Below are 25983 nucleotides of genomic sequence, written 5' to 3'. Positions count from 1 at the left end.
ACAGTTCCTTGAGGTAAACCCACTCTCCTCTTTTTGCCCAGCAACCCTCTCAAGCCCATTTGGGGGGATTCGAAGACACTTGGAGTTTGCACTCTTGAGCCCTGCTACTGGATTCTTCCCCTTTGGGGAGGTCCAGAAAATTATTTAAATATCAGAGAAACATCTAATTGCAGACATGCTGAAATTCATTCATCTCTATTTCCATCCTGCTATTGTTGATTAACAGGACAGCATATGACCCTCATCCACCGCCTATATCTAGAAGCTCATTGTTATAGTCATAATCTACAGTATTTCTCATGACCATTGATGAATAGTGGAACACGAATAGATCAATAAGTCATTTTTCTTTGTGGTTCAACCTGCAGCAGTATGACATTACTTCTGATGAGGCTCCAATCGCTGTGGCCATCTCCTGCTGTGTTCTACAATCATCTGAGACTTTAAGTAGATACTTGATCTCTTAACCTTGTGGTAGAGGTAGACAATCAAACTTGAAGGACCAGTCCACCCTCTTCTGGTTAACAACCATGACCTTAAGATTCAGGTGACCTGATTCTTATCCTGCCCAGCTCAAATTCTGCTATAATCCAATCCATTGCTTGCTGAAGGATATTGCTGTAAGATGCCAATGGCACTATATAATCTGCAAAATGCAACATTTGAGAACCCAAAGTAGCCATTCTCTTTATTAGCATGCCCAAATCAGGGTCTGAGAGAGGCAATCCTAAACAAACTGGGATTAATGAAATGATCCGCTAATATGAAAGCAACACTGCTATCCAGGGTTGAAGAGTTCTGTGCCCTATGTTTACTAAGGCCTCTTGTCTAGGTAAATATGTATGAAGGTAATTATAGTTGTACAAACTCATTGCAACATCACATCTTTTAAGTTCTTAAAGCAGCAAAATATGTTAGTTTTTCATGTTTCTTGCCTTGCTTCGTGTTTAGTATGTGCTTTCCTCTCCTGGTAACAAGGTCGACACACATTAGGCCTGTTAAATTTTAATCCAGATTTCTTAAAATGGAATACCATTTCACACTGCCAGATGCAGATGAAACTGTGTATAAGTGTATTTCTGGATGATGCTAAGACCCGCGTGTGTGTTTTTTTTTTTGTTGGTTACCTTGCTTTGGTAATATTTGTTTCTGTACACATGCATCTGAATATGCGAATGAGCATCTAGGACAGAGCATGTGTTAATAGGAAACACAACGTGTCAGGCACCAGAGGGCACGTTTAGCAGTTGCTTTGACACTGTGACTTTGCTGTGACATGGTGGGAGTTAAGTGCAGCACAGAGTCCTCCCAGATATTACTGTCACCTACTAAAGAGCTTTACATTGACTGTGCTCCCTTTTATATGATCTAAAATCACATTAGAAGGGATCAAGATAAGATGAACAGATGTTGTTTGAAAGAATCCATTCACCACTGGACATCCTCAAATTCGACTGTCTATGTGTCAGTACAAACTATGTTGCCAAAAAAAAATAAATAAACAAGAAATAATATTAGCATTTCAGATAACCTTAAGAGAAACTATGAATCCAACGAGCATAACACATATATTAGAATGTTACCACAGTTACTATTGAATATAAAATAGAAATATATAATCTAAAAACCCAAGGCTAATTTACCAGGAGGCCACATCCTTCAAAACCATAAACTAATACAAAGCTCATACTCATGTTCATATTTCCCCATTTGTTCATTGACACACAGTTGAATAAAACAAGACAGATGCTCCATCTTGCATTGTCATTGTACTCTATGACCTCAATCAAATTGTTTTGTTCAAATAGACCATATTTCATAAATTAAGGACTGTACTTTGGTAAGTCAACACCTTTTTCATTCATAGAGCTATGAAACAAGGGTAAAATCAAGCCAGTTTTATTTTCAATAAGAAGCAAACATAACAAAATAAAATAGATAAAGAAGAATCTGGAATCTGGCAAACTATGAAAAATTAAAGCTCCAAACTTGGAATAAACAACCTTTTTTTTCCAGAATGTCATCTATTGTGTCTTGTCTAGATACGGCTGGAAAATGGGAACTCAGTTTCTTTCTGTGTGGAATTATTATCCCTTTGTTTTGAGCTGAGCTCTTTTGTTTTTCTTTTCCAGTGTGGATACACTTGTGCGTATATTTGTGTGTACTAAGCAGACAGTAGAGCTGAGCGGCTGTACCAAAGAGTCCCAAAGGGGATGCTGCACCCATCTTATGTTTGATCTGGCTACTAAGCTCATTAGCGTGACTCCTACGGAACTTCTGAGAGCTCGAAGGAGGCTAACAACAGATACCACCCACTGGCTTGAAGCAATGTGGCACCAAAAACACATGAGCTCAGTGTGTGACAACCTCTGTTCTTTCCTTCAGCTTTGGACCATTGCAGACAGCTTCAGCCTGCGTCTTTACAGATGGTCTTGTCTCTAATGGTGCCCATGCTGTCTCAGTTCTATCTGTTTCTCTCCCATGCTGCATTCAAACTAGTTCTCCCACCCACCTGATCTCACTATCTTTTTTCCATTCTGCGCTTTTGTGCCCAAATTGCACTCTAACAGCTTTTTAAGAGCTGTTTTGCCAGAGTTTAATCCGCCAGCCTCCCCTTTCAGCCTTTATTCCATTGTGAAAATCTTGGCTCAGGCCTGAGCGCTTTTTAGAGTGGACCAGCTCACACACACACCAGACCCCCACTGTCTGCTGCTTTACTGATACCCCCACCCTGGGCAATTTCCTCCATCCATCTACAATCCTTTGCCATCCTCTCTCTGCTCTGCTTACAGCGCATATGTCTGTAGCTAGTGAGGCATGATCCCTAAAATCAATGGCTAGCAGACCCTCCTCGAGCATTATATAAGGTGCTACTAATTGTTAATTTGCTTCCTATTGGGATCTTCTGCCATCACTCTGCCTTTCTATACACTCTCACTTGTCATCTTCTGCCAGACTTCACCTAAAACATTCTCTTCCTCTTTGTCATCTTAGATTCCTTGTCCCTTTTTTCTTTTGCTCTTTTCATTCATGGTGTGAGAATCACAGGAGTTTGTGTCAGCTTGTCAACACAAGACTCAAGAAGGCAGGTTAGAAGGGGAGCAGCGAGGAATAAAGGAGCTATGTGTTGGAGAGGGAAAAAAAACTAATGTAAAAATGGAAAAAGTGGGTTTCTGTCAACTTCTAGTTGCAAAGGAACAAGTCAGAGGCAGGTGGTGTTGGTGCAGTGGGGGGCATTGATGGAATGCTGTAATCAGCCTGTCTCCAAGGCCATCACCGCAAGGCTTTTCTCCATTGCGACGGGGTGCTGCACACATCAGGGCAGCAGTGAGGCTGATCTCACAGCGAGCAGCTGCAGAGGCACTCAATGAGGAGCTGCAACAACAGTTTGCAGCAGATAATGGAATAGAGTGTTATGTATGCAAGAAGAAGAAAGTGAAAGGCTGGTTGTGGTGGGTGCTGATGTGACACAGTTAGCATGTGAGCGTATGTAAATAATCTGCCCAGTCACCATACGGCAGTGTCTTGACAACCTGCCATATGTATGTTGCAACCTCAAACTTGTGGTTCCGTACCTTCAGGGTTTTGAGTGGGCAGAAGCACCCCCCCTAAACTCCCACCCTTTGAAAACACTCTTAAGCCCCGAGCCAGAGAGCTGAGAGCTCACTCCGTAAAGACAGATAGCAAGTGACTGGCTGGCTGACTGGCAGCAGGTCAAAAACAAAAAGTGATGTGAAAAAACACAGAGAGGAGGGGCTCTGTGGTGATGGTATGAAATTGTCTGTACACATCAGCTTGCTGTGTTGACAAGATGTTGATTGAGCTAGTCTTGTCATTTCGCTCCTGCTCACCCCCTGGTGTTTTTCTCAGCAAGACAGCTGCTGGCTGGATGTGTGTCACAGTTCCAGCCCTTTTCTGCCCCCACCCCCTTCCCTGCATCTTCTTTCTACCCCATCCCTGTTTCTGCTGCTCTCTGCCCTTCTTTTACCAATTTGGATGGAGGGGCTTTCAATTGCAATTTACTCTGCTTTTAATCACTATCTTCTTGTGTTTTGCTCTTTTCCTGAAAGCCCTGATTTAGCCTGTAGTTGAAATTGTAGATAAAACCGCAATACACCACAACTTGTGGAGATGGCCCAGAGGTGGAGTAGGAATTTGAAAAAACATGACAAGCAGGGCTGACCCCAAGCAAAAGTGAAATAAGCTTCTGCCTTGGATAACCAGAGCAGCAGGGGGCAATAATTATCATCCTTTCAAAATGTTGTAATATATATATATATGTATATATATATATATATATATATATATATATATATATATATATATATATAGGATCAGTACTGAATCATTTCTAACTAGACTGATTCCAACTATTATTTTGGAAACCGGTTTTGGATCCATAATGTCAAGTAGATTTGGTGACTAAAACACATTGTGCTTTGGGTTCAATTTATTCTTGGTTTGCCTCCGATGGCAGCTAAATAAAATAAGTCTTTATACTAATAACTTAATGAATTAAAAATCTATAATATAACAAAACAATATCTAAAAGAGACTAAATTTGTTTTTATGTTTTATATCTTCAAAACAATTGAAATAAAAACAAAGGAATTCTTAGCATAGATTATGTAGAAGGACGCAGAGCCCTAAGCTCTAGGGTATCAATTATTTTAGTCATGGGATTTGCAGGCTGCTCTTCCTAATTGAGCCCAGTGGAGACCCCCTTAGCTTTTTATGATAGGAAGTAGTGTGTTTCATAATTAATACCCCCCCCCCTTTATTATTATTGTTATTATCATTTTTAATGAGGGTGGTATTGCTGTAAATGTATGCATCTAATTAGAAGAAAAGGGCCATCTATTGCATTGTTCACTCCTGCAGTGTTTGCTTTGAGTGAGATGAATAACAGACAACCTCATTCAAGAGCAGAGGTGGCACTCCGAAGTCATTGCTGTGCTTTTCTGTGTATTTGAATATAAAACACAGCTAGCTCAATGAGAGTCTCATTAGTGTAGCTTAATATGTGTGCTTTTTAAAGCTTAGAGGTTAATGCCTGACTTGCCTCTGTTTCATTGGAGTTCTCTTTAATTTGATGCATAATTCTCTTTTTTTATTTCATTTTTTTTTTCTGAAGAGGCTCTTTACACAAAGCAGCTGAGCTGAGTTATGAACCCTGCATCCAATGAAAACACAAAGGCAAACAAACACTTTTAATTAAATGTGTTTAAAATTGCTTTTATCACTCTTCGTACTGTGCTTACTGCATATTACTTAACATATTTCAGAACTATACTATCGCCGTCATCTGTCGTCCAGGAACTATAACTCCTGCCGATTAAACAAATTACTTCCTGTCCCAAGAGAGCCATGTCTTCAATGGAAACAAAAACCACCTCTATGCTTCTTACAGACACTGTTCAAACCTCCCATTGGTTATAAATGTTTGTGCTAATTCTGGTTCTTGAATTTCTCTGACTGCAACTGCACCATGTTCAAGATATTGAAAAAAATCAAGTTAAAGTAATAGTTCAGAGTTTCTGAATTGAAGTTCTGTTAAAAGATGCAACGTGGCATTATGTTACACTCTTCATATCAAAATGCATTCTCTCAAGCAAAGTGATATACAGCATTAAATTGTGTCACCTAAAGTGTGTAATTAGCCTAGGATCGGATGGTTTGAGTTTTATGTTTTACACCCAGTAGTCTCTGTTTGAGACTCTTATTTTGAAAGGAGAAAATAAGTATTTGTCAGGTTGGTTAATTTTGTGCTCTTATACATACTTAATTTTAAAAGTTCAGATAAACCTTTCAAGTTTTTCATTTTGATACAGAAGTTTTTTTTCTTTTTACTTTTTTAAGACAGCAGATGTCTACTTTCATTTTGGCCTCTTAAACTAGCAGGTAATTTCCCTCTCTAGGTCTAAATAATCTAAATTTACTCTAACTAAAATGCCAGGAGAGTTATCTACTGAGAGTCAGATATAAACCATTTAATTTCCCACAGAACCTCACTTTAAAAATTAGAACTTTCCCTTTAAAATATTCGTTAAAAAAAATCACTTTATTAAGAACAAAATAAAGTGGGAATATGGTAAGATGCGAACCTCACCACATCCTGCTTTGTGCTGAGAAAAGAAGAGGGAAGGAAAGGGAAAACTAATTTCCTGAAACTCCATTTCTTAAGCGTTGATTAGTAAAAGAGCATAATTAGAGTGAAATGTGAAGTCAGGGTTTTTCAGATTGCACCGCTTCCTCAAGAAATCAGGCCATGATTAATGAATAAATGATTAATGAGGGAACTAATTAATCAATTAATTATTAAGCAAGCAGTCTGAACAAGAAATGGGTAGGATGACAGCGAACAGAGAGTGTTAGAGATGCTTAGGTTGTATCTTGGAAAGGAAGAAAAAAGAACTTGAGATAAACATCCTGTTTGTTCTGTCAGTTTGTTTCATCTTTAGGGAAGAGTGAGGGAGAGGGTGGATAGGAGGATGTAAAGTCAGATTTCTTCTGTCTTTTTGTGAGATTGCTAATCTAGAATTGCAGCAACTTCAAATTATATAACATTTAAAATTACACCTTGCAAAAAAATACATCAGAAGAGGCTGAGTGCAAAACAGACTTTCTGTACTCCCTTGTCTTTAACTAGGACACCCCATCAATCTTTCATAATCTGCACAGTGGGTCTTTCCTGTGTGACCAGGCTGATGGGACTGATGGGACATCATAGCCAGAACTGATGGATGAAACGTAGGCTCCAAATGTAACTGTGATATACTGGACCATTGCAAGTCAAGTTTGACCTTTTTTTCCTCGTTATTAATCACTGCAGTGAAAGAATATATGTGATCTATCCCTCCCACAGGAACTCTGCATACGGTCCTCTTACACGTCTTCTTTCTATACCTCATAGCTTAGAGGTGGTCGGTTTATTTTATTTATTTATTTATTTTTTATCTGTCAAATATTCCCAGAGCTGCAACATAACAGGATATAGGATCAAAAATAAATTTAAAGCAGAGGGATTATTGTCTCCATGAAAATGCACTATTACTCCATAAAGATGCCCCCCACCCTCCCCAGACAATCTAAAGACACTTCCTGAAAGAGAGAATATAAAGGAAGCTTTCATCCCTGCATATTTTTCACTGGAGTTGGGGAAGTTTCTTGCGGGGGGGTACTTTAATGGAGGACAGAAATGCCTCCCAAAGCTGAGGGTGAGATCAAGACTGCATTTATTCAGTTAAAGAGTTTTAGATAGTTCTTTGTCCACATACCGTTCTCTCTAACATGCCTTTTGTTCCTGTATTCGTTCTAGTTTATTGTTTCTCCAAAATGGCCAGTGGCTGGACTAGTGTTGTATTCTGTCCTAATCACACCATGACAATCGCAGATTCCCTTGGAGTCAACTATGTGTGAATAGATCTTTTTCACCCAGGGTGGGCTGGCTTATTAAGTGTGAAACCCTGGACATATGGTGGCTATGTGACGGGATGTATCTGAGCAGAGAATACCAGGGGTTGGGCTTTTGACCCTTTTGACCTTTAACACTTTACCGGCTGCACTGAAGTCTGCAGTTTAATGAACTTAAACACTTCATTGTTTGCTTTGTCTTGGGATGTGTCTTCAAGTGAAGAATGTAAAGTTTCCAAGATGAGGCAGATGTGCACAATGTTTACCACACGCCTTTTCTGCGGTTCAAGATAAGTATGCAAATGCAACTTGCCCTGTTTGCATATTGGAAATAGAGCAATGCAGGAAGGTAACAACATGCATGTTTGGTGGCCAGACTCTTGTTGGGTAATCTGTTTGTGTCATCATGTGCTAAGTCCACTGCTTTGACAGTTCAACTAAAAAAAAGCTGCCTTTAAAAAACAATTAATTTAAAAGTTTAACTCATGACTATTCTACAGTCATAAAAGCTAGCTTTTTGTAAAGTGATATTCTCTCTTAAATGTAAACTGTGTGAACAAGGCCTGTTTCTGGGCTGTATTTAATCAGCTCAAAGTATAAAATACTTAGTCTAAGTTCACACATCAGGCAAATCTGTCCCAAATATTTGTTCATCATGAGGTCATATTATTCTAATCTACTATTGTGCAACAGTTAATTATAGCAAATAGACACTGGCCTAAACTATCACTTCTTTTTTAATGAAGCTTTATTGAACACAGAGAGAAATAGTCATATGAACTATTTCTTCTCTAAACAGGAACTACTTTGTGTCTACATTCTCCTTCTGTCATACCAGAGACTTCGGGTTCTAGAATCTGTAAAGACTGGCTTACACTGTGCGACTGTCAGTCGCGCGATAATTTTTCCATCAGGCCGACTTTCAGGCTTATCGTGCGTCGTGTAGTGTACAGGGAGAAACGAGGGGTGATCAGCCTCTCATGATCACCTCCCAATCAGGAATCGGGAGGTCGGGAGAAAATCGAACATGTTGGATTTTCAGTCGACCATCGAGTGCAAATCGTTTAGAGAGCATGCGCAACTAAGGATTGTTCTTATTTTTCTTACTCTCCGATGAAAACACAAAAGCATGGTTGGGGTGCGGGTGAAATTGAGTTCTTTCTGTAAAATTGTCAGAAAGTAGTAGCCAAACTGTACAACGAAACCATGCGGTTTCATTGTACAGTTTGAGCTGTAGCTGCGTGCAGCGATTGAAAAAATCGCACAATGTATGCCCGGCTTAACAGACAAGTCTGATGGAGTCATATTTCATTACTAATGAAATGAACATGCAAAATAAATCAGATTTTGGCTAAAAATCAAAAATGAGTGTTGATACCTGTTGTCTGAACTGAGCCTCAGACTGATCTGGACAAACCTGTAAGCTTTTACACTGAGTTAAGGTGTTCTAAGGAAAGCTCTTTAAAAAAAATACACGAAAAGGCAGCATTTTAGTACTATTTTGGGACTAATGCTTTGAATAGACAAAATATAAAACCCCTGGTATATGGACTTAATTATTCCACACTGCCAAGACATTCTTTAAAATTATTTTTTTAACTTGTGGGTGACACTGATTGGAAGCATTTCTGTGAATTAAATGAATATTTTTTCTTTTTTTCTTGTATTTGCTGTAATGCGTTAAGACACTACAGGTTGGGAGTATAACAGGTTTGAAAATGATTACTGGATCTGGGCAGTTGGGGTTGTTAGAACATAACAGGGTGTTTAAAGGCATAACTGACACTGCTCTTATACATAAGCTTTTATTTTGCTTCATTTTCCTCCCTTCAGTTTTCACAAATATTACTCAAATGAAACTTTCTTGCATTTGAGAGAAGAATTCATGGTTATATGAATATAGTTATTTTATAAAACCATAAATGTTAGAGAAGACAAGCTTAAGTGTAGAATAGATTACTCACTGATTTATGTATGCATATGTCACTGTGTTTTCTTTATTGGTAGGAATTTCCATCACTCTTACCAAGTCATGCCTTTCTATCTAATATGACAAAAACTTAATAGAACTGAAAAAAATCATTTGGTTTCAGTGTCTCACTGAAAGATTATAAATGTGCCCCAACCTCCCGCAACGCATAAACACACACTGCAAACCCTTTGAAAACTTTCTGAAAGCACCCTCTCATGATTACACCTTTACCCTTAAGCACTATAGGTTTGCAAAATACTTACTTTGCTGGTCACATATACAGATATGCCTCAGGTTTGCAGCTCTGATAAACAAGTGAAGTGTTACAGGGCTCTTAAGCCCATCTGGAGAGATGATCGATCATTAGACAGAGTGTGGAGATAACTCGCTCAGCTTGCCTGCTGGCTACTGCTGATCCCATATCACTCTCGCAGGATACGGTATGAATCACAGGAAGTTGAGATCAATCTATATAGATTGTGCCGCGTGATTACAAATGAAGAAAAAAAAAATCCCATTTGGCCTTGCCCCCTCCGATGTCTCAGTGTCTCGCTGTGCTTGTGTGCTTGATGCACCCATAAACGTGCATTAGATATGAGCTTTTTAACTCTCCTTCCATGCTAATTTTTTTAGTATACGCTGCGTCCAATCTGCAATCTGTCCCACCTTTGCTCGTTTACTCCACTCTGTCCATCCTGTTCGTAAATCTCCCTGCTTGAGTGAGTCGTCTTTTAAATCTTAATTAAAACAGACTGAGAATCCCCCCAAACCTCCACCCCTCCTCCCTCCTGGGGGCTGGCTGAAAGCAGCTTAGAACAATCAAGAGGATGGATTAGAAGTGAGAAGAAAAGACAAGAAGAGGAGAAGCAAGAGGTGGAGGTTGAGATGGAGAGGGGGTGGGTGGGTTCGGATGAATAGAAAAGCAAAGAACAATATTGTGGGGAAAAAGAAAAATGACCCCTTTCCTTCAAGCGGCCTGATCCTCTCTCCTTCCACCTAATGTCTCATCCCAGGGTCTCTCTCTCAGGGCTCTGGAGTCTTGGCCTGACCTATTGACATTCAGCTTCTCGGCAGATTAAGCAGCGAATGGAGCCTCTAAAAAGGGTAAACACACTGGAGGAACAATGACCAACAGCCAGCAACCTTATTGGATTCTAATTAGCTGCCAGGAGAGATGGCTAGGGGCATGTTAAGTGCTGTGGGACACAAGTTAAACCTTCAGACCTCAAGCACCGCAACTCACATCACCAACTACTCTTTCTTTATATGGATAGTTAATGTTTTCTATTCATTTTTCATTCAAGCATCTAGCATATTTCATTCTCTATTTGGGGCCTTCTCTTATGTCTGGAAGAGCAAAACATTTATAAAATAGTAAGGTTGTTTGTCTTTTAACTTTTTAAGGGCTGAGAAAATACCATCATTCATCTGTCTGTCTTTGTATTCACTTTCTGATCTGTGTTTAGCTGATTCAAAACACTGCTGCCCATGTTCTCACTAGAACTAAGAAAGTAGAGCACAGCAGATTGGTTGTCAGTGTATCAACCTCCCAGACCACTCAGGTCTTGTAGTTCAAGCCTACTCTGTACACCCGGAAGAAGAACCAAACATGCAGAAGCAACATTTAATTCCTGTGCTCCCCTTAAGGGCTCATTATACTTGTCGCTCGGACATTCCGCGCGGAAAATGAGCCAGTCAGTGTCTGCAGCGTTTATAATGAGTGTGACTGGGGGGTGGGTGTTCAGCACAAAGAGCAAGCTGAAAACACCATGCAACACGTGGAGGTAGAAAACACAGCCGTTTCAGACTTTATCAAAGCCTCTTCATGCTGTTCGTGAGGGACTGTAATTTCTGAGTTCTGGAGTTTTTCCACGATGTGTTGATAATGGTGATATTTATGAGCTAAATCACAGCATGTCTCTAGATGTTTACATTGAGGAACCATCGCCAGCAGGAGCTGCTGTCCGCTCACCATGTTTTCTATGCGCATCTGTCTGTGTAGTTACAAATTTTCCTAGGTGCTCAGTGCAGAAATTCTGTCCGCATGGAGTCCACACATAAGGGTGAGAAAGCACAAAATGACTTAACAGGACCTCATGGATGCGTCAAGCATAAATGAAGCATTTTCTGTAACAAACTTCAAGAAGACTACCTGCTTGTATCATGTTTATATCTTCACTTGTTTTTATTGTTTTTTTTCTTATATGTATTGTTTAAATCATGTAAAGCAATTGTGCTATAAATGAACTTGCCTTGCATTTCTAACTGTGATTCAGAAAGATTTCTGATTAAAAGCCTTCAGATTAAAAACATAACAAGACTTTGCATTTGCACAAAAACTTGGCTAAAACGGACTGAAAACACTGAGTTTTTAAAGGTACATAATTTTCTACATAAAAAAAACAGAAGACCTTCTATAATAATTTCTTTCAACCACATTACCTTTCATTACACCTTAAACATAAGCAGGCCACTTGAACAAGCATAAATTTTCGACAAATTGAGAGTGAGACTGCATTGGTTAAACAGCAAACAGGACCTTTTGAAAGCACACAGCTTTCCTGGGCTGGCTCCCTTTCTTTAATTTGACAGGGTGGAACAAGGCTTGTCCCCCTGAGGCAGCTGTTTGACTGATCAAGTTAAAATAGGCTGAAAAATTGGGAGAGATTATTTTATATTAAACAGATTGAATTATCTGTGGTGAAGAGTAAGGATGAAGAAGAGCAAAATCATTTCTCTGCATCGCCCTCCGGGAGGAGGGCTATGGGAGAAAGTGAGGGAGATAAATGGGAAGGAGAGAGCAGCCAATCCTCAGTGGTCGCAAATCAGAAAAAATGCAACCTTTTCTTTCCTTGCTCCCTCTCCTGGTCCAAAAGACCATGCTGGGCGGCACATACGTGTGAACTTGCTTGCTTGTGCAATGGACACTCTTGTCTTTTTAGCAGCCCCCTGATTAGGCAAACTCACAGTGGTGATGTGGTTTCAGGGGTCCCCTGTAAGAAGCCCCAAACACTAATTAGACTGGGCTCATTAATGTGTGAGGGAGAGGACCCGGGCCACCAGGGGTTAAAGCTAACACATTGGGGGAGAAATACAATTCCTTACTTGATACAGGCCATAGTCACGTCAGCATATGAAAGTATTCACTAATTAGTGTGAAAATACACATGCACACACAAAGAGCCATGTGTAGACAAAAACTCATGCCGACTCACACCTTGAAGATACACATACTAAGCTTATGGGCATTCCTTATACCACTTGTTAACACAATGGTTAGGATCAAAGAGCCAACGGCTGAAAGAGGAGAGGACAGCCACTGTTATTTGTGGAGAACAATTTTAGCCTAGTTATGCATGGGGGGGGGATACACGAAATAAACAAAACTCTTATCCTCACCATCATGTGAGTCCTCGAATCCTTCAGAACACTTTTTTAAATCAAAGCTGGAAAGAAATGAACAAGAGACTCAGTTGAGATTCATGCCCAGAGGTGTAAACAGGGGGATCCTCATGACCACTGTCCATTTCCACACCATTACAGCAACAGTCATGGCTGTATTTGGTTGAATTGGTCTATTGACTCCACTCGTACACACTGTGTTTGACCTACAAAAAAGACATAATTCCCCCTGTTCTTTCTTAAACAGAATGTGGATTGACTTGAGACAGCGTTGCACAAAATGGAGTTTTTAAATCCATGGTTCTGAGTGGTATCCAGACATTTAGGCCTTCAGTGGTGCCAAGGGAAAAAAAACCACAGTAATTTAATTGGAAGATAAATACCAACAAGAGAAGCTTTGTTTCAACCTTTGCCGCACCAGAAATTTACCAAAATACAGCAAAATTCAGAGAATTTTTTTGTGACCTGAACAAATATTTGACTGAACCTATCTTAACTGAGGCCCAGCTTCAGTAGTTGATCATTGTACATATGCAGTTAAATTATATATATATATATATATATATATATATATATATATATATATATATATATATATATATATATATATATATATATATATATATATATATATCAGTGACGTGCGGTCAGGGGAGGCAGGTGAGGCAGTGCCTCACCAGCCATCATGGAAAGAAAGAAAATATATAATCATAAAGTAATTTAAATTGTTATATTCATCCGGTGGTTTGTACTAAAAAATATTCATTTTTCATGTAGCTTCACCAATTTCGATTTTTATTTGTTCAAAATCGCTGAATTTTCTTATTTTCCCATTCAAATGCTTGGAAGCGATGCCGGTGAGGCAGCAGCGAGCTCTGCCTCACCTTGGATTGCGCAACCCCTGGCTCTGCGCTGGCTGCAAAGCGGAGAGAGCATGTTGCTGTACGGCATCAATAAAATGGTTTAAACAAATGTAATATGTGAACTTATTTCTAATAATTTGGCTTATGTATATAATGTACAGAGCTTTTTGTCACCAACTGTGTTTGTGTAACGTGTTTCGTGTAATGAGCGATTATAAACGGCAGAGAACAAGTTCGAGGTGAGGCAGGCAGTTCTCTTGCCTCATGGCAGGGGGTGCTCAAGAGACTGAAAACATAAGGCAGGAACAGGACGGATCAAGGAAGGCTTTCTTCCCTGGCAGTGATCTCCATTGAGACAGAGAGACTTTTAAAACTGAAGGAAGATAAGGAGGACTTCTATTCATTTATAAGTAAAGGTAAGACAGTAATAACATTTATTTTGTTTTGTTTTTTAAGGAAATGTGTGTTTTGTGAGCTACAGTTTGTATGTGTAAGGATGCAGAAGTGAAACATAACCTGTAAACTGCTGTCAATCTATGCATCTATTTGCAAATCTGATTCTGATGACGTCAGTGCCTCACCAGCTATGAACCTCACCGCACGTCACTGATATATATATATATATATATATATATATATATATATATATATATATATATATATATATATATATATATATATATATATATATATATATATACTATACTTAGCTATCAGGCTTACTTTGACTACTAATGATTACATTAATCTTCTTAGCATTTTGAGCAATGGGTAAAAATGTTCACTAAAGAATATTATCAAACACTGTAAATATAATCAAATTCTATACACAAGACATCCCTATTGGAAGACTGAGGTTAAGGTAAGCACATCATAATTTCCTGCTCAAAAATTTAAACTTTACATCCAGAGTTCTGTATTTTATTTTTTTACTTGAAAATCTCCCCCTTAAATTAAAATACAGAGTTGAATTTCCTTTGTGAACCATTCAATCAAAACCATTGCATAAGAATCTTTATTCTTTATTATTACTAAAGGAGAAAAATAACCCAAGCACATACTCATACAATACCAATGCAGTGAATCATGGCTTGAGTTTCTAAGGAGGTTAAACAAAGGGCTGGCTTTAAAATTGGCTTTTAAAAAAACTCCCTTGACCACTCATGGAGTTGACATTAGCCACCAGTCTCTCGTAAGACTGTTTAGAGAAGGAGGAATAGTTAAACTAAGGTCTATAGTGTGGTTAATGGCCTAACTGAAGTGTGACGACTCAAGAGCATCTCTTTGACAGGCCTCAATAGGCCTCCAATCAGGCTTGACGGACTCCTACAATCTTTGGTCAGCTGTTTTAACTGCCCTGTGATAAAGGGGCTTCATTAAGAACCTATTTATCTTTCCTTCTACCAGAGTCCTAAAAAGGCTTTTGACGCATCCAGCACACCCCTGAACCACCTCAACAGAAACTAGAGCAGATGCATCACTGTTTAAGCACATTAAGTGAAGCTATGAGAGCTGTATAGATAGTTAATGAACCAACTTCATTAAACCCCTAATCTGACTTCTGTAGCAGTAAAACCTCAAACATACTTTCTGGAGAATATCTGAGCTTGTAGTTTATGGAGGGTCTGGTGTGTGTTGTTAAGTGTAATCCGGCCCTAAAATAAAAAGCAGAGAAGATGAACTCGCGACCTGTAAAAAGACTAGGACCCTCCCAAACAAGCCACAACAAACAACTCTCTGCAGGCACTCTATGCCTTTGATCTGAAGGAGCTGAGATTAGATCAGCCTTCTCTTCCCTCTCTTCTCTTTTGCCCTTTTTCTTTTTCCTTTACAACATCTCCTTATATGTCTCTTTCCCCTCCTGCTGAGCAGGTGTATAAAATGAGACGCCTTATTCCTGTGGCACTGGGCTATGCCTAAAAGTGTAGTCTGTGAAGAGAGCGCTTCTCTCCCTGCCTCTCATCTTTTATCTCCCCATCTCCTTAACTCACCCCTTTTCCTCTGCTTTTATCCATATCCATCCCCTTTACTCCTTTTAAAATGTTCCCATGCACTCTTGAATATGACACAGAAAGTCCCAATCCTCTCATCTATGTGAATTCATCAACACCTCCCTGTCTATCTCCTTCTGCATCTCTCTTTCAGCCTATTGTCTGTTTAGCTATACGTCTAATTATGCTGTCTCACTTATGTAATTAGTGCAAAAATAAATGGCTGCCATAGTTCTGTGTTCCATTGCCCCTCCCAATGCAAGCTCTGAGAAAACAAATTATGGAGTACAATAGGTACAAATGGCTTCTGCACCAAACCACGTGATGGATGCATCCTTGGTTCCCTGCATCTCATCCCTTCCCTTTTTTTTTCATTTACTCACTTTAGTCTTCCTTCTTCCTCCATTATCTCCAGCTCTATATGTCTCTGTTGGGAAACTGTAGAGGACTTGAGCACTTTCTCACCCACACACCCTATCATTGGATGGCTATATCATCTGTCTTTCTGTCTTGACAATGACACTATATTCACCCTGACAAGATATTAAGCACACTTTTTTTCTGCAGTGTCTTTTCTTTTCTTTCCTCAGCGCCTTTCCATTCCCCTGCTGTCTCCAGTGGTTCTCTCCTCTCCACTATCCCCCAGAGCATTTCCTAAACCATGACTGCAAAGCAAACGCCTGGGATTTTGAAAACCAAACAGCGAGCCTCCTCACGCGGTAGTCCCATCTGTGGATGCTTTGAGTAGAGGAATAATCGGTCCCTCTACTCCTCCGATTCGTTCTATTTCCAGCCCCCAGGGATCCTCACAATGTGAAAGATACCTAAGTCAGATGGGTGCAATGTGTTGGAACAATGGTTGAGTTGCTTTGCCTATAGGAGATGGGTGTTTGGTTTACTTTAGCCAGCCTTGGAAGCACTCAGCAATGTACCCTCCCTGCAGCATCTTCACAAAAATGCAGCAAGCATCTCTTGTACCCCACCCCTATCTGCACTCTCAAGATGACAAACAGCTCATGAGAGGACAGGATTTTAGGCAAAGGGTGTCACATTATCAACTTTCTGTTAATCCTCCACAGACTGTCAGTTACCTCTTTGTTGCCTTTCACCTTTGTTGTCTAGAGAAGAAGAGTGACTGGTTTTCTTTACACCACTACAAGCCTATCCATTACCCGGAATGCTGGGCTCCTAGCAGTAAATCCCTTTGACCCCTATCCCTTCCTTTCCTTTCTGCTTTCCTCCCATCTTTCATGCTGAGCCTGGTGTTATCTTTGCATTGCCTTTCTTTTCCCAAACAGAGAGAAAAATAGAGAGACACACCTTAGCCTCTCACCCCTGCCATCAACACCTCAGCCAGCTATTTGCTCTGCTTACTTTTTTCACAACTTTACTAGATAAATATTTTGCCATCGAAGGAGCTTCGTTTAAATGATCAGTTGATATGTGTTGAGTGACATCACTTCAGTTAATGGATCCCCTTTTTTGCTTTCCTTACCTCCCAGGTTGAGATCCGAAAATTCCAGAGGAAAATGCAAACAAAAGACACACTACATTTACCATAAAGACCTCAAAGAAACCTCCCGCAACCACACTGAGCAGCTCAAGCAACAGCAGACTAAGTGCTTTGTTAGTATCGATAACCAAATATTAGTCCAGAAATTCCTTGCTGTGATAACTGACAAAGAAGAAGAAAACTAGATATTATTCACCAAGCAACTTGAGTCTTAAAAATATTTTTTTTCTGCCTTTCCTCCCATGAGCTGTAATTATATATTTGTACGAGTAGCAGAGGTTATGTCATAGTATACTGTATATAAGACGGCACATATAGAAAGTAATAGTACATTTATTAAAGACAAAATCATAACAGAGTTCATCTTACATCTATGATTAGCCTGTTTAGTGCAACTAACAAGAGTGAAGCAGCATTCTCTGTTTGCATTCCCCAGAGAAAGTGGATACTTACCGTAACGCTAAGATTTCCAAAAGGCTTTCAACTTTTTCATACCCAGGCTGTGCAATGCATAAAGCAATATTCCTGGGAGACAGTCAACCTTCTAGCTATTTACTGAAAGTCTTGAAATCCAAGCTTGAATGAACCACCTTTTTTATATTTTTCTATGTAGTTTCCTTGATGCTAATCTAGAATTGTTATGCTGCGTAAACTACCAAGGAGAACTGATGTCGCCATGTTGGTGTGCTTTCTGATCTGCTAATAATGTAATTTTGGCACTTCGGAGCCAACTGAACAGTTTCTGTATTGAGTTGTTCTGCATGAAAATCAGCCAATTTTGGTTAAACTTAATTTCTTGATAAATCTATGGTTTGCATCCATGTAGGTGGCCAGGGAATTGTCATGTAAATGGAACTGATGCATCAATAACTAGAGAATTGCAAATTAACTAATTACTGTAGAAAGAAACCACACCTCTAACAATGTCAGACTCTTCTCAGTCTTCATTTTTCTTTCAGTGTCTGCCCTTGACCTCCATGGTCAAGCCCCTGGTACACAGCGCTACATTTTTCAGCTCCACAACTTAGTCAGTTCCACTAACAATCAAATTTCTTATAAGGAGAGTTGGATGCAAAGTGAAAATAAACAAAAAAATAAAATAAAATCAGCATCTTGTGTCAAATTAATGCTGTCTGGTGGCACTGCAAACATAACTTTTCTTGTTTTAACAAGAGTCGCCTTGGCTGCCAAAGTCCATACAGCTATCTGTAATACAAAGTTAAAGAACAAAGCTAGTGAAGACAACAAAAACAACAGATATTGCCGTAATGTAGAAGATATATTTCAATTTGCTGTTGGTCTTTGTCTCGCGGCAGGAGATATGAAATCCCTGTCCTACCAGGCAGCAATTGATTGGAAATAAAAATTAATGTGTGGTCCTATATTTCTGATGTTTTTTTTCATTGTGTCTTTGTTTCTGGGCTTAGGCTCTCCTGAAGCCGATGATACATCTCTCTAGAAGGAGGTGACATGCATTTTTAGGGGAGACAAATGCAATCCAAGTCTTCCTTAAAAATAGCTGCTACTGTATGAATGTGACTGTTCCCCTTGGGGGTATGTTTTAATGAAAGGCACCAAATTAATCCCACTTTCTTCCGCTCTCCATTCTTCCCTTTACGGTGTTTGCACGGAGGGAAAAAAAAGAGTAAATAATTTTCTGCTTTCACATCCCCGCTATATGTTGATGTTACAGCCCCTGACGGAGAGAAGGGAAGAAGACTCAAGGCAATGGCAGGATGCTGACATGGCCCTCCTTTGTCCTATTCTCATTCATTTCCTCCTCAGATCTTCTGACTGACCCAGAGGAAGACAAGGTGAGGATGTGCGGAGACAGACAGAGAGAGAGAGAGAGTGAAGACAAAAGGAGGATGGGCAGATGGAGATAGAAACAAAACTGGATGAGACGATGTGCCATCAACAGTTTGCTGCTCGGATACTTTTGAGCTTCCTGTGTTTTGCAAGAACCAGCAGCACACATCCAGTTAAGTTGATCAGAGTTGATAATGACGCCTCAAGATGCACTGCCAAGTTCCTTATCTGTGTTTACCCAAATGGCAAAACTGATTACAGACAAGCAATCTTATGAGGCTCCATTGTTACCCCTGTTACTCCAGAGTGTGTGCCTGTGCTCATGCTTTGGAAGATAAAATATTTACCACCCATTACTCTTATTTTGATAGCGCTGTTTTAACGCTACATTTGGCAAGCTACTGTATAAGCTGCTTTTCCAGTTGTTTTTAAATAACTAATTGAAGCTAATTTATTCTTTACATCTTTTGCACTTTTGATACCACGGAACCACGGTATTTCTGTGCAGAGTGATCATACTTTGAGAATCTCATACTGGCCTGCTTCTAATTTAGATTCCATTTTCAGTCCAAACTCCTACAAGATAATCATCGCTTCAGCTCACAGAAGATACCCAGCAGTGAGGAAAATATCCATATCTTTGCCATGACTTTGTCTTCTAAATAATGCAATCCATTTGAGTTCAGGACTTGCTGGGGTTCTTCACCTTCCAAGCATTGTTTTTTTTTATCATGGTGACTTAAAAAGACTTTTAAAAAGTAAGGCCAAAGCAAACGGAACATATTTGTAAATGTTTGTGACAAGAGTAATGAGACAGAGCAAATTTTTAAAAAACCTCAGTGGAATTATTGCTGTTCATGAGATGCTTTTTTGCTTAATCACCAGGATGTGGGTGACACGTCCAAGTCTAAGCCTCCCTGCCTACCATCTTCCTCTATCCCCAACTTCCTCTTTAACTGTCCCCGTCCAGACTTTATCCACAAGAATTCAAAGAGCCCAGAGTGTCAGTTTATAAAATATGTACGGCTACTTAAAGCAAACCTCATGGGCTCTGTTGTCTCTCCACCAACATACAAAGTTGGACTCAAGTAGAAAGGGCCTATCTTTAGTAATAAGGAAAAGAGGGATGGCAGGGAGGAGAGATGGGTATTCCTCATCTCCTCTGCTACATTACAGTTTCAAATTGGAACTTCACTGCTCAAAGTATATGACTGTGAATGGGCTTTTCAAAACCTTTGGTGAAAGTCTACTTTCTGCCTCCGGCCCATTAGGCAGAGTTACTCTCATATCCTCCCGATTCAGAGTCACACATTCAGGCAACCTGGTGAAAAGAGCTGTGAGAAGAAGAGGAGGAAGCAAGGTGGAAAATTTCTCCTCCGTTACACTATAGTGAGACATGAGTGGTGACACGACTTAAGAGGAAGGGAGAGGAACTTGTAATCTCAGCCTGCAGCCTTTGAACTTGGCCCGATGAGACGCGGGCGACCCAAAGCAAAAGGTTCCAAAAAAGAGCTCACTGAAGATTACTCGGAATACTGATGCAGTGTGGAATCCAATTCCTCTGGGAGGCCTCTGAAAGTAAATTATCTGTGTTGAGCAAGACTACATACAGAGAAATATATGCAATATTCCATGCATGTGCATCAAAAGTAATAGAAAAAAAGAAGCTAGAAGTTGAAGTTCTGAGTACAAACAATTTTAAGCATCCGTGCCTTAAAAAGTGACCCACTAAATGAGGTCTAGGGTCTCTTAGGTTCTAATTAGGGCAGCTGTTGCCATTTTCATTATTTGTGTGTATTTGTTTGAAGAGAGCATAAGAGAGAGATGTGACTGTTTCCAATGTGCAATGGGGTTGAGGTCATGGGATACATGCCACTGTCTAGCTTTGGCTTCTTCTCATCCAGCTGCTGCTGGTCTGTCAGGGAGCGGAGGTTTACTGGTGTCATGTCTCCTCCCTTGGGCTTTTGAATAATGACAAAATAATGCGGAACTAGGGGCTGGAGGTGAAGACGTATGCATGCAGCAAATGGCCATTTGGGCAAGCTTTGCCATTTGCTAAGAGCTGCAAGGGAAAAACTGATTCATGCAAGAAACTAAAAATGCTGCCAGAGGTCTTAGATTTTATAATACCATCTTCTGTCTTTCCAAGAGAGTGCATCGGTCAGAATGGTGTTGTTGGTTATTAACAATGACCTGGAATTATGTATTCCAAATTTTGTACATGCTTGTATGGGCTGAAATGTTATAGACTGAGCAATTTGGTATTTTTTATGTTTTGTGTGATGTAAATCTAAGAAAAAATACAATAACTGTGTCAGATTTAAAGTAGGGAGTTAACATCTATTTTTCATATAACAACATGATTTAATTAGGGTATTTACTGTGGCTATCCACTTATTTACCAACCTGCAGTCCCTTGCTTTAACCTGCTTTAAACCCATGGATCTTGTTGCTTGCCTAATACATTTTTGCTATTACCCAGGAAGAATTATGGTGATCTTAGATTAGTCAGTTGAGTGTCATTGTGCACCAACAGGTAGGATACGGTATTTAGCAATAAATAGAAGTAAATACTCTGTTTCTTTGATCATACAGTTACATTTTCCCATTAAAAGGTGACTTCAACAGAACAGCAAAGAGCATACATGGTTAAAGTATGGACATTTTATGACCATTTCCCCCCTCTATCTGTTCGTTAAATCCATGATTAAATACAAATTTGAAGATTTGAAAAAAAGTCAAAGATTTTATTCTTTGATATTTAACTACAAACCACGTTTTGAGAGCTATAGTTTGTATGAGAACCCTCCCCGGGCCCCTCTGCAGCTGGCCTGGGGGCCCTAAACATGAGCTAAGTTTGTTTATCCCTTGGGCCGGCTCTGAGCAGTTGCTCAGAAATGCACCTTGTTGATCCTGATGTTTATATTTCTGTAAACTATTTTGAATCTACCAACTTCAGAAATGTAATTTAAGTACCAAATGAAACATTATTACAGTGTCAAAAGCAGAAATGTGCCAAATATTTTCTTAAAAAACAAAATAAAACAATAAAGAACCCACATGGTGATGTATTATCAAAGCGCATGGGCGCGTTTTGCCACAATGGCTCACAAAAGCAGCGTTAAGTCAGCCCTACAAAGAACCGTAGGAGAGGGTGACGATTTGTACGGAGAAGAGACAGGTGCTTTGTGTCTGCCCTCCGAGAAAAAAACAAGCGCTCTCTCCCAATTTGTCTATCCCATTAACTCACCCGATCCACGCTGACCCTCTCTCCCCTCCTTCCATCCCTCACTATGTGTCCCGCTGCATCCACACCTATGCGCTTCTATTCTGCACTAACGATCTGCTCCCAAACAACGAAGCAGTTCATCTTTTCATAGATGAAAATCACCGCGTGGACCACTGAGTAACTTTCTAGTGTTGTAGGGATACGGAGCCGTACGCAGAGCAGCATTAACGCTTGCAAGCCTGTCTTTGTCCCATTCATCCTCGCTGTCTGATCCACTCTTTAGTGTTCCGAACTGAGTCCCCCCATATGCTCTGCAGTCCGTATTCACAGTTTCCTGTTTGCTTTAAGCACAACGCCTCAGTTATACTTCATCTAGGTGCGCCCCGAAGACATAACCCTGCGCAAAGTCCCCGTTCAAAACAGACAACCTGAATTTGCACAACAACAGAGACGAACCAAACCAAATTACGCATTGGCTTTTTTTTTTATTACCCGGACTGACGTGAAGTGAAATCCCTAGATGCGGTTGGTTATTTTCCTTTTTTTAAATAAGTGATTAAACATTTACTGGGAAGTAACAGCAGTGAAATGTAGCATTGCAGCAGAGCAGCGCTCTAAGGCGACTTGACGCAGCGCCATATGGAGCAGCAGTCCATCCTCTTGTATGGATAGAGCTTTGCATGCAAAACTATAAAATCAAAGAAAAAATAAATGAATTAAAACATCCTACCTGTCACCATAAGGCAAAAGATGAGGTATAGAGAAGTGAGTGCAGGCATCCTGTCCATTGACTGTGAAAAAGATGCCGAACGAGCTGGCTGGGTCCACCACGGCACTGGGGTCGGATGATAAAGCGCACCGGATTCTGTCTATAACCTCATTCGGTGTGGGGAAATGACTGTGAAGGGGTTCGGTCAGTACTCAATCTTTTCACTTAGCTGTACATCTCCATAGTTGTTAACTTTCCCACAGCATCAGCTCCTTCTCCAAAGCCAGGTCCTTCCTCGCTGGCGCGCCTCTTGCCTCCTTCTCCGCTCTCCGGCAGCGTCAGTGATTTGGACGTTTCAGTCAAGTTTCATCCACGATCCGCTTTTAAGTCTTTTCTTGCATGCTTCTTCCTTTCGGAGCCGCTCAGAAGCAATCTATCCTCTGCCTCAACGCGCAGTGACAACAATCCCGGTGAAGTTGCCTCTCTGCGGTCCGTTGGAGTCCGCTTACAGTTTGCTCTGACTCTGTTCTCACTGTGCCTCAGCCTCTTTCTCTAACACATGCCTTTTTTCATCTCCCAGGCGGGTCTCCTCACTTTAAATCTCACTAACTCTTCCCATTTGGACATACACTCTGACAGTCATCTGGTGGTGGGTTTCGACAAATCTGGCAGGAGCTGACTCGCAGGAGCCCCTATGCCTCACACTCTTCCCCCTCTTCCCCTGCGGCTCACGCCCCCAGGGGACTACCATTGGCTAAGGAGGCGCCAGGAGGAGCGTTTCAAGAACATCTCAAAAAAGACTGCACAATCACGCTGGGTTGCTAAAAAGACTATTGTAAAATTTGAAGTATGCTTGTGAAAAAAAAAGAAAACGTCTTTGATTTCTGCCTATTGAACTTTCATGCCTTGTAGGTATTTAAAAAACTATGATCTAGGTTAGATAAAAGGCAGGAATTTGAAAATGTCACCCTATTTGTCAGTTTCCTTCAGTTGAAATTATTTTCATTAATTTACAGCAAAAAAGCAGCAACAAAGTCTATTTCTCAATGAATATTTAAAAACTTCTCCAATGGTTAATTTCCTACAATGGACTCAGCTTTTAAGCTCATTCCACACATTTACCTAGAAGCCAGAGTAATTCTGGAGGCTTAAGGTCATCTTTTAAAACCCGTCTTAATATGTTTATGAACACTGATTGCTGTCCAGGTTTCAAACAGGTGTTGATTCAAAGAAGGGCTGAGAGGTAACCCTCTAGTTGCTTTTTCTGCTCATCTTGTGCACCAGCACCCAAAGCACTCAAACATACCCATAGCAATGATACTTTTACCTTAATGCTTAAAAAGTCAGCACTTTGATCTCAGGTTAGAAAAAAACCCACTTTCAGTCCTCTAAACATTGTTTTTGTCATTGTGGATGAATTGTCCAAAATAGAAGGCATTTAGTTTATTCACATGGGCAGCTGTTGATTATGTAAGAGCTTGAAAATATAAATTCTGGAGCAGATGCCCCTTAAATTCCCGGAAAAACAAAACTGACTATATTGTAGAATGTGGCCAATATTTTCCAGGATCTTTAACATAACAGTAGTGTTGGTCTTTAGTAGCTTCATTGTTGCTTCTAAACAGTTTCACAAATTTCCCTTCAACTGGGTCAGTTTTGGTCAGATTAATACATTTTGGGCATAATATGGGTTCTGATAAGACAAAGATCCAGTTGGCTTGTTATAGTTTAAAAGTAAAGAAGATGGTGTGAGTTGCTGCTCCATCAGCATCTCCAAAACCTTTTTCTATGGGAACCTTTAATGCATTTACCTCTTTAATGATTAGATAGAAGACGGGTACTAAACATAGATGCGATGAGTGAGGGTGGAAAAAGTAATACAAAATGCAAAAAAAATTATTTAGCACTACTTTATGAGCTGCTCATAAAGCAGTGGGATTGGATCTAACATACAAGTTGAAGGCTTAGATGAAGATAATAGTTTTGCTAACTTTGGAATTTCAACTGGATCAAAGCAGTCTAAATCTGGGTCAGATTTTATAGTTCCTTCAGATGCTGCCTCACCTTTCAGAGATAATCCGAACAAACCAATCTTATTTTTAATAGTATCAATCTTATTTGAAAAGAATCCTATAAAATCGTCACTGCTAAGAGCAGTGGGGATGGATGGTTCAACAGAGCTATGGCTCTGGGTGAGTTTGGCAACTGTATTAAAAAGATATCAATGATTATTCTTATTCTTCTTTATTACTGGGGGGAACTATGTTGCTCTTGCTTCACAAAGGGTCATCTTATACAGCAGCAAACTTTTGTTTCAGATTAGGTAGGATTCCCGTAGGATCAATTTAATTTAATTTAATTGAACTTTATTGATCTCACAATGGAGAAATGAACCTCTGCATTTCTCCCATCCCCTTGGGGAGCAGTGGAGTAGCTGGGTGTTAAGGGTCTTGCTCAGAGAGTCAGAGTGGCAGTCTGTCGGAGTGGGGCTCGAACTCAGAACCTCAGGATTCCAAGCTCTATGCCCTTACCACAAGGCCGCCACTCCCCCTTTTGCTAATAAAGGGGGAAACCAGGGAACCAGCTTTCTATTTTTAAGGCTTTTCTTTTTCAAAGGGTCTACGATGTTTAAGGCAATATACAGAGAATTAGCAACCACATTAGACTTAGATTTAGACTTCCTTTATAGTCATTGCACAAAAAAACACAAGGTGAATCTTGACAACGAAGTGTCGATTACTTGGCTACCAGTGTAACAGGGCTAAGACCTTATTCCTGCACAATAAATATGTTTTCTATGAGTAAGAGCTAGCTATATACAGGGTAGGAGTATATATATACATATATATTGCAAAGAGTTATTGAAGGAGTAACATCAGTAAATAAATATTGCACTAAGTTATTGAATACTGCACTGAAGAGTTATTGAAAATTAAACATTAAATTGAAGACAAAACTAAACTAAGGTGCGTGTATTGTCCATGTCCATGGGGGGAGGAGTGTTATGTGGCGTTAAGCAGTCTGATGGCGAAAATACTGGTTAGCTGATTGACCTATGTTGGTGATAGATGGGCCAAATAAA

The 25983-nt window shown here is 39.9% G+C and overlaps 1 protein-coding gene across 5 annotated transcripts in view; it reads right to left on the bottom strand.

Annotated features, from left to right (window-relative positions):
• Window positions 1-23601, bottom strand: part of kirrel3l (kirre like nephrin family adhesion molecule 3, like) — a 48164-nt gene extending 24563 nt beyond the window's left edge. For 3 of the 5 annotated variants that reach the window (XM_038267584.1, XM_038267586.1, XM_038267587.1), the window contains exon 1: window positions 22923-23599. In XM_038267584.1, coding sequence (XP_038123512.1) covers window positions 22923-22980 — 58 coding nt within the window. In that variant the 5' untranslated portion in view covers window positions 22981-23599. Of the gene's footprint in view, window positions 1-22922 lie in introns of all 5 variants that reach the window. The other 2 variants (XM_038267585.1, XM_038267588.1) reach the window with 2 other exon arrangements.
• Window positions 23602-25983: the final 2382 nt, after the last annotated feature.

This window comes from Cyprinodon tularosa, unplaced genomic scaffold, assembly GCF_016077235.1.
Source record: "Cyprinodon tularosa strain WSP-4 unplaced genomic scaffold, ASM1607723v1 ctg679, whole genome shotgun sequence".
In the NCBI taxonomy this organism is placed as follows: domain Eukaryota; kingdom Metazoa; phylum Chordata; class Actinopteri; order Cyprinodontiformes; family Cyprinodontidae; genus Cyprinodon; species Cyprinodon tularosa.
The sequence above is the reverse complement of the archived record's forward strand: the minus strand, read 5'-3'. Positions and strand labels throughout refer to the sequence as shown.